Source organism: Montipora capricornis, chromosome 12 (genome assembly GCF_036669925.1).
Source record: "Montipora capricornis isolate CH-2021 chromosome 12, ASM3666992v2, whole genome shotgun sequence".
Taxonomy (NCBI): domain Eukaryota; kingdom Metazoa; phylum Cnidaria; class Anthozoa; order Scleractinia; family Acroporidae; genus Montipora; species Montipora capricornis.
The window spans coordinates 40219938-40232437 of NC_090894.1; the positions used below are offsets into that span (position 1 = coordinate 40219938).

Below are 12500 nucleotides of genomic sequence, written 5' to 3' on the forward strand. Positions count from 1 at the left end.
TAATAATTACTTGTAATATGCCATTAAAGCACAAAATAAATGTGAATTTTAATTGAGTACTTTAACAGTTTTTTAGCAAAAATCAAGTAGGCTTAATGGAATAAAACAGTTTACATGTATGTGCATTGTACATGCAATATGTTGTCTTGCAACGATTTTGGCCGTTGCAGGGTGTTACACTGTGAAATGTTTCGTGCAACTTGTCCCGCCACAATGTTGCCAAAACATTGCAAGACAAGTTGTGCAAAACACTTCACAGTTTAACAGCACCTTTAGGATGTGTAGTCAAAACTTTCCTTGGTTAAAGTGCCTGTGTGATGTTGCCAAAACATTGCAAGACAAGTTGTGCAAAACACTTCACAGTTTAACAGCACCTTTAGGATGTTGTAGTCAAAACTTTCCTTGGTTAAAGTGCCCCTGTGACCAAAAAATCAATTCATATTTTTCTTTGGATTTCAAAACTATGTTAACAAAACACTAAGTGACCCACATTTTAAGCCTTGATTTCAAAAAGACACCTCTTTATTTTAACTGTAATTTTCCTATTTAATGGTGCGCCATTACCAACATTATGTTCTTGAGAGAGCTGGATCGAGGAGAAAATGACGTCAAAGGCTCACTAGTTTAAGAATGCAATATGTGTGTACGCTGCAAAATTAATATGCAGCACTGGGGTTTTGAGCTTTCAGACTTTTAAACTCATACTTTGCATATATAATAAGCTGCGTTCACACGCTGAAATTTTAAGCTAGTGAGCCTCTGATGTTACGTTTCCCTAGATCCAACCGTCTGAGTTCCAATTGGTCAGTTTTGAACGTGAGTAATGGCGGACCATGAAATCCAAAACTTACACTCAAAGTAAGCGGCCTTTGGATAAAAATCAAAGCTCAAAATTTTGCCAGACAGGTGTTAAGCAAACACACTTTCAAAATCTCAAGAAAAAAAGGAAGTGGTTTTTTTGATCACAGGGGTACTTTAAGAATTTTTCGAACTAGCTTGTTTTTAAGAATTTTTGTGTGTAGCATTCATGACTCATTTTAGGGAGTCATCATAATTATATCGGTGTGCATGTAGTGACTGATCATTGACTATTTTAATGAGATTTTAATAACATGTCTGTAAATTCATGTTTGTCATGTTAGCTGATGATGGCAGGTTATTAGCCCAGCTTCCTAAGGTGAAAATTCTTAGAAATGACAAAAGGCAAGGTAAGAAAGGTTTGCTACTCTAATTTCTTTAGCTTGCTTAATGCATTAACCAGCTTATAAAAAAAATGTGTGTATGTATCATCTTACTTGTGGTCATAGGTGGAATTACGTTATAGATTACATTAATTATAATTATTTATTTATTTATTTATTTATTTATTTATTTATTTATTTATTTATTTATTTATTTATTTATTTATTTATGCAGTGGCCAGGCTCCTTTTTGGATTAAATTCACTGTAGTTTCTACAATGTACCTTTGCAGCCATGAAAATAGACCTTATTCATAAATGGCGGTCACATTTATAATTCTTTTGTCCATGTGCAAATTATCCTACCAAGCCTCATTTTAGAGCAAGAATTCTTTTCAATTCACTGTATGGTATCGAGGATTGGTAGGCTAATTTGCACTTAGACAAAAGAATTATAAATTGACCGCCATTTATGAATAAGGTCTATGTCCCTGGACAAAAACATGCATTTAGGGACTGGGCAAGAAAGAATGACTGGGTTTGGATGGTGTTACAATGTACATATACATGTGCATGCTCATGTGCTGCACATTGGAGACATTAGCACCCCCACTTACAGTAGTACACACTCACTCACTCACTCACTCAGCCGACTGCGGTGCAGTCGGCTACGAGCTTTCCCCAGTTTGTCCTGTCTAGAGCCATCAGCCGGATCTCTTCCGGTGTCGGGGGGTTATCTTGACACATCACCCTGGCAATGTACTGATGGAAAAGGGTCTTGGGATGTCTTACTTTCCTTTTACCGTGCCGTGGGTGGTATAGGGCATGCTTATTGGCAAGCTCGTCCTCTGGCTTCCTCAAGATGTGTCCAAGGAAGCGGAGCTGCCGTTAATGGATTAGCTGGACAAGTTTCTCCTGTTGGACTTGACTGAGGATTAAATTCACTGTAGTTTCTACAATGTACCTTTGCAGCCACTTGGGCTGAAGAGCAGGCATTTTTTGGTTTACTGTATAAACATGTGTATGAATCACTTTTTGAATTACCTGCTATTATCATAAGTGACAAGAGTAGAGAACCATTATTTTATAACCATTGTCCATTTTTCTGTGTGTCCCAAACCTCTGCCAATGCTAGGTACATGTACTTCCAGTTGTTCAAATGCCAGATACATAATTACATGTATACATGTTTGTGCATGTAAGGCACATAAAATGTTGGGGCCAGTCGCCAAGGGGCTTGTACTCAACTTTACTTACATATGCTTATTTAGAAGTATGTATATCCATGGTTACATGAGCAATTATTTTACAATTAGACCCATAGCCCGCAAGGGCTACGGGTCAATAGCCTATCTGGCGAAGCCGAATGGGCTATTGACCGATGGCCCTTGAGTGCGGAGGGTCTAATTGTTTTAGTATCAATCCAACTAGTCGGACAGAAAAGGCAATAATAAATTTAGCAAATGCAAGTTGAAGAAATATTTATTTGGGAATAAAACGAAAGAAGGCGTCACGCTTTTCACTACTCGAGGACTATTACTAATAGTCCTCTAGTAGCGTAGTCAATTAAAATGCAGGATTTGCATTAGTCCACTAGTTGGGTGATACTAAATAGAGGATATTACTGGTACATGGCCACACGGAGATATGAAATTTCTCTTTTGAGCAGTGAAAAATATTTCACAAGTGAGTACAGTGAGCGAGTGAAATATTTTTCAACACAAGAAGAGAAATTTCGTATCTTGAAGCAGCCATGTAATATTCTATGTATTATGTAAACACCACTGAAATACTAAATCATTCCACGAAAGGCACCAGAAGGTGCGATTTTCACATGTGAAAAAAATAACATGTTATCTTCTTTTATGAAGAAAAGCTCACTTTGTATTTCATTGGTGTTTATATAATAAACTAAAATCTTTGCACAGTCTGATTGAAACTGTGAGATATTGAATTATCCACTGGATAAGCTTATCCAGCCTTTGGACATCTGATGCCTGCCCCACAGGCTATAAGCACTCTGCAATATTGCTTTTGTTAACTCACAGTACATTTTATGTATTATCATTATTTCAATTACATTAAGCTATGGAAAAATTAGCAAAGTTTATATATATACAGAAATATTTGACTTGCTTTGCAGGATTGATGCGCTCTCGAGTACGTGGTGCTGATGAAGCCCAAGGAGAAGTGCTTACTTTTTTAGATAGTCATTGTGAGTGTAATAAGAACTGGCTGGAGCCACTCCTAAAGAGGATCAAGGAGGTACAAAAAATTATGGTCGTCTGGATAGCAGGCCAGGCTCTTTTTTTCAATGTCGTGATTGAATTCCCCTGTTCCAAGCTCTTCGTTTTGGCTGTTATTGATAATAGTTCTTATAATAATGTACGTGTTGCAGGTCCTTTTGTTCCTTACACAATGTAGGTAAATTCATTTCCAAACCAGGTCATTTTGTTTCAACCTACATGTACATGTACTGTAGGTCAACTTGTTTCAACCTTGATCAAGTTGTCTCAATTTGAGGCAGGCACAAAACACAGGTCACCGGTCACTGTTTTACCAATTGATACAGAACAACAACTTTTATTTAGGCCTAATTAAGCCTTAGGTTTGAAATTTGCGTGTAAACAACAACTTTTATTTAGTCCTAATTAAGCCTTAGGTTTGAAATTAAAAGCAAAGCCAAAATTATGGGAATAGTTTTCACTAAATTAATGACACAGTTGTCCATGTTAAAAATACATGCATTATTTATTGGTACATGTAGGTTATTCAATGAGTTCTGTGAATTAATGTAATTCATAATCCGCTGCTAAGAATGCTGAAATTTCTTCTTTATGCAAAAAAGACTATGCTTTTTTGCCCCAGACACATACATGTACATGTACAAAGTGATTTGCAGGGCTTAGGGCACTTTCCTTTTGTCAGAATGGGCCGGCCAAAGAAAATGCAACAATTCGAAGGAACACTTGCATGATAATCCCTCGCATTCTCCTAGAGGAGTATAATTATCATCCTCAAAATGTGTTAATTGAAGGTGTTGAAGAGTTAGTCCTCCCAAATGCCCAGTCTGGCCAGTCAGTTCTGTCTAATGGAAAGAGTCCTTATTGAAAACCAGCTCAATGAGTTGGTGAGCAAGAAGCATTCAAAGAAGACAAAGGATGTCACAAACTGTCTCAAGATGTTTTGGTTATGTTATAAAACAAATAGTAACGGGTTGTGCGTGTACTATCAAGATTTACATGTAAATTCACTGTGGAGGTTTTTCTAAGTACTCAAGAAGCTAGAGTCTGCCTCTTGTGACTCTTATGCTTCTTTTGTGCTCAGCAACCTTCCGCATGCAATTATACAGTAACTTGACAGCACGTACATGCTGAACCGTTTTAATACTGTTTGTTAATTTCGTTATAGAAATGAATTGAAGAAAATTACCCCTTTGATTATCATCTTACCCAAGATGGCCAGCTGCTGAAAGGTTGTCTTAAGTTCTAATTATGATATTTTTATTGCATTCTTTAAGCAACGAAATATGATAGTAAGTCCTATCATTGATGTTATTAGTATGGACACCTTTGATTACATGGGATCATCATCAGATCTAAGAGGAGGTAAACTTACTTTACTTGATTTTTAAAATTACGTTATTAAATCTTCCAGATCACTCCATACAAAGCATACAAAGTTTGAGCATTGTAGGATAAAATGCAAGTGGTTTCTGTCTCTTTATAGGATTTGGATGGAACTTGAATTTCAAGTGGGATTACTTACCATCAAATGTCCTCGCAGAACGTGCTGGGCGACCCACTGATCCCATTAGGTACATATACATTGTAAACATGATGCTGTTTGTCTCCCATTATGCATGACTTTGCATGATCTACTGTACCATTAATTTTTTATCATAATAATTAAAACTCTTTGTCATCCTTGTAGATCAATACTAACTTGTAGCTTGTTTTAGTGCAGTAATTAATTTTATCCAATCTTGAAATCGTTTCCATTTTATGTGAACAGCATGTGTTCCTCAACATGTCAGAGAATTTAATCTAGATTGCAGTATTGCATATTTTTTACCGTATTAGAGTTAAACTGCATGTAATACAATTAAAAAGCTAAAAAAGCTGACTACATTTGAAAGCCATGATTGTTTTCCTTCGTTTTTTTTTAGGTAACCTGTACCTCTAGTGTTTAAAGTAACCTAATGGTGTTGAAGCTCATTACATTGTTACTAGTTAAAACTTTGTACTCACCATCAAGTTGTGTCCATGTATGATGTTTAGAACTCCTGTTATTGCTGGGGGATTATTCTCCATTGACAAGAAATGGTTTGAAAGAATAGGCAAATATGACATGGATATGGACATCTGGGGAGGCGAAAATTTGGGTATGATTTATTCCTCTAAACTGGCTGAATGCTACAGTACATGCTAATACATTGTACATATTATTCACTTGGCAATTGAAACTTACCGGTACATGTATGCACATGTAAATTGTAACTATGAGCCAAAAAGCTGGCACAGTGCATGATTGATATTGAGCACATATGTGTAACTGTCATACAAGTGTAACATGCAGCCCTAGAAAATGGTTCCACTTAAGGACTGATTTTTAGAAATGCTCGGGAATGAAGATATCTTATTTATTATTATTATTATTGAGGGATTACAGGGGACACAGAGAGGGAGGATTGGGGGTTAGGGGATAGCCCCCTACTTTTTTTTACGGTGTTGATTTCTCCTAAACCTCCTCGCCCTCCCCTCACACTTCCATGACCCACACCAAAGCCTAGCCCCTCGTACTCCACAGCCCCTGGATTACCAATCTGTAGTTACAAGTGTAGTTAATAATACATGTAATTTATGTTCATTAATTTTAGGACAAGGGAGTAATGATTAATTTTATGTGATGGCAATTTGACCAAGACAGGCCCGAGCCTGTTAACTCTCTCAATCCATCTTAGGGTGCAGGGATGGCGCAGTGGTGAGAGCACTCACTTCCCAGCAATGTGGCTCGGGTTCGATTCCCAGACTTGGTGGCATAAATTATGTGGGTTGAGTTTGTTGGTTCTCTACTCTGCACCGAGAGGTTTTTTATCTGGGTCCTTCTGTTTTTCCCCTTTGCTCAAAAACCAAATTTTGATTTGATTTGTTAATTTCAATTTACATTGTCCCCAATAAGTGTTCTACTGCTGGAAGATTGGACACTTAAATAAAGTTCCTTTCCTTTCCTAAAGTTTTCTTTTGGTTTTTTTTTCGGTCTTAGTTTAACATAATGTTACTCATTATTTACATCAATAGTCTACTGGAGAACCCTGACGATGCTAATACAATGTAATAATAATTAATATTGTCAGTTCAAATTTGTTTACAAGTCTTGTTATTAAATGATATGAATTGATGGAATGTTTGTGGGAGATCAAGCACAATGATGGTGAGGAGTGCAATTTGTTTTTTCAGGGCTGACTATTGCATCAAGGGTTGGAACCTTAGGGTCATGGCTAGCGACATGTAAATTAAATTTAGAGAATTATTTTTTGCTCTGTGTATTGTTTCTTGAACTAAATGGATGGCTGAGAGTTGTGATGTTAGAACATTAATTTTGCTTTAATTGTAATCTACTTGCACTTCAATCTTTCATCCACAAGCCACACTTCAAATACACATTTCCTTCATATATTGTGGTAATGATGCATGAATTTTAATTAATAATGAGTAATGTTAAAAACGTTGCACATGGAATTGTACAATTCTCTTTACTTGACTTGAACTTTATCAACTCTGGTTGACAGAAATCTCCTTCAGAGCATGGCAGTGCGGAGGCAGCATGGAAATCATTCCTTGTTCCAGAGTTGGTCATGTTTTTAGAAACAGACATCCGTATAACTTCCCAGGGGGCAGCATGAATGTCTTCCAAAAGTAAGCACTGGTAACTCATTTTAGAAACTCATTTGTGCCTCTATTGTACCTGTATAAGATCAATCCTAAGTTACGCTGCACCAGTATTTCATTATGCTCTTCCGATGTATTTAAAGAATGATACACTGTAGAGCGTGTACAGAAGAGAGCTTTGGCCATTATTTACCATCTATTGAATACTCTAAGGACCTAAGTAGAGCGGGAATTCCCACAGTATTAAATTACAATCAAACTGTATGTAATAGGACATTTAATTTTATCATAATGGGGACATAGTTTTTCAGTGAGTGATTAACCCATTGACGCCCAGGGGTTCCCCGTTGATGAGTAAAATCGTCTGGCATTAGACAGAGTGGCCGCTTTTGGCCGGTTTGGACGTCAAAGGGTTAAATGACCAAGAAAATCGCCTTCATAGACTTTTGCCCGCAGCAAACAAACAAACTTATTCGCTTAGCCATAAAAAGAGCTTTGATATAAAGAAATGGAAAACAGACCATTTTACAAATTATACATCGTGCCTGGAAAATAATGTACAGTAGCATAGTTTTAAAATAAAATCCCTTTTTATGTTGTGTATATCAATGTATTTAGAAATAAATTATTAGTAGTGTACATTTTTAAAACTGTAAATACGCAATTCAGCCAATCGGCTGCCAAAGAATCTGTCAATAAACTAGCTTTCTATCTATCTCAGTTTATTTATGCATTATAGCAATACCAGATACAAAACAGTACTTTAGGTGAAACTTAGAGGCCTTTTTAGAGCGGTTTTCAATTGAGTGTCGAAAGTAATTAGATAATTACTTAGGTTTATCACTCATTGATTGGTTCAAAGTTCTCGCGCCATTTTGTCAACCAATCAGAAGTGAAATCAAAACCAATCATGGCTCACGCATGCACATTTTTCCGCACTTTGTGTCGGCTACATGTAATTACTTCGAGTTTTGATTGGTTTACCGGATTGTCTTCATCCTTCTTGATTGCCCAAAGTAATTACATGTACTTTGGTTTTGGTTCAATTGAAAATAATTATTGCTCAGTCTATAAATAATTATTATCTCTTAGATGGGATGCAGCTAGCATATGATTGGACAGTTATTCTATTAAGAGGCTTTATTCTTTAGTTGTTATGCTCTCCTGATCCAAAAAAAAAAAAGACAGATCTGATAACTATCTAACCAACTTCCATTTTTTAGGCCATACTGTATGGGTGCGTTCGATTGACCGTATTCCAGAATGAGAATACATGGAGTGGAGATTTAAAATGGCATGTCTGGCGTTTTCAAGCAACAAGGATAATAAAGATATGAGCAGGTGTTTGACAATTTTAATCTGAATCTCAGTAAAAATGAAGGATTTCAAACTTCTGTTCCATGTATTCCCATTCCAGAATACGGTCAATTGAATGCACCCAGGTAAGTAATTATGGTGCCTGTTATTTTCCCAGTTCAATTTAAATTGGCCTGAGTGTAAGTAAATTGAATGAGGATGAAATTCGGTTACAACTTATAGAACTTGGTTAAAAGGAGAAATTGGTTTGTTTTCATGTCTTTTTCTAAAATTTAATGATCACTTTATTTTCTCTTTAGGAATACAAGAAGAGCTGTAGAAGTATGGATGGATGAATACAAGAAGTATTATTATGCTGCTGTGCCATATGCAAGGAATACAGATTATGGAGAGTGAGTTTACAGTTATACTTGATTCAACTGTGGGAACTTAGAACTTGGAATAAAATGAAATCTCCCAAAAATAGATTTCTGCATAGTAGTACTGGGAGGGATCGGTCAGCGTTAGTCAGGCTGTAGAGGTGACCAGGCACCTTGAATGATCTAATAGCAAGCAAGGCGGACTGCTTTGAGTGGCTTAATGTGACTGTTGGTAGCAAGTTCCAAATCCTTATGGCTCCAGGAAAAAAAAGAATAACTAAAAGCTGAAATATTTGCTTCAGGCTGGAAATAAGTACTGGTATGCTGGTGGCATCTAGTAAACCTGATTTTGCTGGGAAATGTAATTGAGCCAGGAAACTGGCAATTAACAAGACCGTCGTGGAATTTATGAAAAAGGACTGACTGATTAAACAGACGTCTATTTTCAAGAGTATCCTAGACAAGAGACTTCTAAACCTGTAGTGAGTTGTTATAAGTATTAGGTAAAATAATAATGAAATTACAGGGGAACCCAGTTAATAGGGTTTTCTATGAGAGATTTTAATGTATGAAACTTTAAGTTATATATGAAACTATAAGTTAAGATGAACCAAATCGCACGAGCCAAGTGGGCAAGATGGAGCTATCTTGCCCGCTCGGGATTTCTCGCTTGGTCCCGCCAGATCAAAGATCATTTTTTGATGTTTTAGCCCATATCACAAATCCTTTATTGACTAAGCTTGGTTTGGCCAGGATGGCTGGATATTGGCCTCATTTTTTTTCCCGCGTTTATGGACCTCGACTTCATCTCGGTCCATAAACACGCAAAAAAGAACTTGGCCAATATCCAGCCACACACACGCTTGATCAATAACCCACATGTATGGCCATTTTGCCGGGCCAAAAAAACTTGCCGTAATAGCGAGCTGACCGTATTACCAAGGTGGCCTTAAGCTAGGGTTTTACTGTAATTAACAATTATTCCATGAGCGCGCGTTGGATATGAGATGGTAAATAGCCAACGAGGCGCGTAGCGCCGAGTTGGCTATAACCAGTCTCATAGTCTGAGTGAAATCGAAAAAACTTGATGAGAACCGATGCGATGTCGTGTAACACCTTGTGGTCAGACAGACGCAGGCTTGCCACAAAAAACATTTCTTACCTTTTCGCGTACTTCTAAACGTCGGAATTTAACCCAGCTGTCCAGAAAAACTTTTTTTTGCTTTCTTCAGAGAGAAATTTCGCTTTCCGGCGAAAAAACTTTTAGCTTGGCAACACTTTGATCAATCATTTACCATATAAGGTCAAACTAAGGTATATGAGCTGATAACCGAGATTGAGTGAACCAATCAGAGCACGAGAATTGCATTATCCGAGGTTGAGAATTTAATAATAATTAATAATTAAGTTTTTATATTGCTCATTTCCCAAATTGTGTCTCACCTGTGATGATTGTCTTTTCCTCCCATCAGTATTTCAAGTCGACTTGAACTTCGTAAAAAATTAAAATGTAAACCTTTCAAGTGGTATGTGCAGAATGTTTACCCTGAGCTAAGGTAAGGCTAAAGATACTTATGAATTCACTTGTGTTATTGGTTAGAGAATGACATACATTTAGTTTTGCTAAAATAGTACTTAGGTCTCTTTTCAGAATATGTAAATTGATTAAAGGTGATTCCTTGGTAATAGAAGTTGTCATAAGATTTTCTTTAAACTTTTCTCGATTGTTCCCTACATTATGGTGTGTGATCACCCGTACCTAGGTGTGCAGTTACAGGGTGCTTCTTATCAGGCGGTAACCGGTAAAACTTACCGCTTGTAAGAGCACTTATTACCGCCTGCAAACGCTCACAAGTCGCTTATCCTTTGCTGAAGGTCCAACATTAACCAATTGCTTTACTGGTTTGAAAAGGTGCCATACCTGTTGTGCTGAAAACTAGAGAGAACCCCGAGTTATCAAATAATCTGAGTTGGACCAAACATATTGATATGATAATTTCTAAAGCAACTAACCAACTAAATTTTCTCACACGAAACCTAAGTAAGTCAACCTTCTTTTGCTAGAGTCTAAAAGTTTTCCGTTCTGCTCATTACTGCTCTGCTCTGCTCTGAAAACGGCCATTCTTCTTTCAACTGAGCTGTCCCGCATGAAAGGTTGTCTTTTGAAATGTTGCCAATTTCACTGTGTTATGTGCACAACGGGATGCGCGTGCAATTTTAGGCTCACTCATGCCCTTTACGCCTAAGTGGCATGTAGGGTAGTAACATGCTCCCCACATGCTGGTCCCTTGCCATAAGCTTGATGCCTCCCCAGGTCTTCCCCATCTCCTTGACTTCTTTCTCCACTGTCCGTCGCCACGTGATCTTGGGGTGGCCCCTCTTGCGTTACGGTGACCAAAATCAAATTTTCTCCCACAGATGGGTTACCATATTTTCTTGCCAATTGTGCTCCGTGGCGTGCGCGCAGAGCTTTGCTGTAATGATTAAGGCTGATGTCAGAGATAACTTAATAAGCCCTGATCATATCTGCACCAGCATTGCCGCTTTCTGGAACGCACATTTTTTTTTCCTTTAAGTTTGAATTGTCTTTATATACTCTGCTCCAGAGTTCCAGAGGGTGAGGACACAACAGCATTTGGAGAGATCAAACAAGGCAAAGACTGCATGGACACATTGGGTCACACTGAGGGGGGAAGTGTTGGGCTGTATGAATGCCATGGTGCAGGAGGCAACCAGGTCAGAGATCTTCAGAAAAGATTGATAATGATAAGGAAATTAACATCAAACCTCAAAACTCAAATCCCCTTTGCTGTATTATTATTTTGTGCCTGCTGTTACCGGTAATCCCCTCTTGGGAGGCAATAGGGTAGATTCCCAGACAAGCAAATGGATTCAAGACTTGGCTTATTATGAGATGTTGGCTATCATTTCAGAGTTGAAAACCTCACAAATGAATTGAGACTCCAGAATTGCTAGCCTGGGTGTTAAAAAAAGATTACATTCTTTTTAAAGTATAACAAGAATGCTTCTTGAGGGTAAACTGGGCTACCCTTGAAAAACATGAATTTTTTTTTAAAGAAAGCAGTTAAATCTCTGACTCTTGTTTTCGAGCATGATTGAGGGCCAGACCTTGGTATTCCTGTAATAAGAGCAGCAAAGTGGCAACTGCTAACCCTTTTGTTTCGAAAGAGCGAAGATGAAAACAAGTTGCAAATTTGCGACTTCTCCAGATATTTTAGTCGCAAAGGGAAAAAATTATGCGACTGTATTGGTCGCAATTTCAAGCCCTGTCATGTAATTATCTTTTTATAAACTAAACGAATAAATATGGTTAGATACTTGGGTAACAGTAGCAAGTAACATACCGTGTCATTTAGCTTACTCCTGACTTTCATCGTTAAATGAAACTCTTGAATAGCTCGATGTCGTAGGCAGTTTTCCTCTTTATATTCGGATTTTCTTGTCATTCTACGAATTCTATGAGTTCATCATCTATGATCTTGACAAACCTGCTTGCCTCCATTTTAGAATAAACTAGACTTCGACTTGCGAACAAACCAATAAATGCAAAAACTCCTAAAAGACCAACACACCACGGAAAATCAAAAGTTACAAGCAGCCACAAGTGCTTGACAGCGTGCGAAAATACTGCGAGCTGATTGGTCAAATGTGTGGATATAAATGATATCATCACTGGCAGGATAGCGTTTTTATCGATTTGCTTCCACTTGGTATACCACTAAATTTTATATA

At 37.5% G+C, this 12500-nt stretch overlaps 1 protein-coding gene across 1 annotated transcript in view; it reads left to right on the forward strand.

Moving 5' to 3' along the window:
* The window catches only part of LOC138027927 (polypeptide N-acetylgalactosaminyltransferase 2-like), a 20433-nt gene that overhangs the window by 5558 nt on the left and 2375 nt on the right, over positions 1–12500 (forward strand). The window contains exons 5-13 of the mRNA XM_068875545.1: positions 1143–1208; positions 3324–3445; positions 4701–4788; positions 4910–4997; positions 5461–5564; positions 6972–7098; positions 8688–8780; positions 10220–10303; positions 11354–11483. Of these exons, the coding sequence (XP_068731646.1) occupies positions 1143–1208; positions 3324–3445; positions 4701–4788; positions 4910–4997; positions 5461–5564; positions 6972–7098; positions 8688–8780; positions 10220–10303; positions 11354–11483 (902 nt within the window). The remainder of the gene's footprint in view (positions 1–1142; positions 1209–3323; positions 3446–4700; positions 4789–4909; positions 4998–5460; positions 5565–6971; positions 7099–8687; positions 8781–10219; positions 10304–11353; positions 11484–12500) is intronic.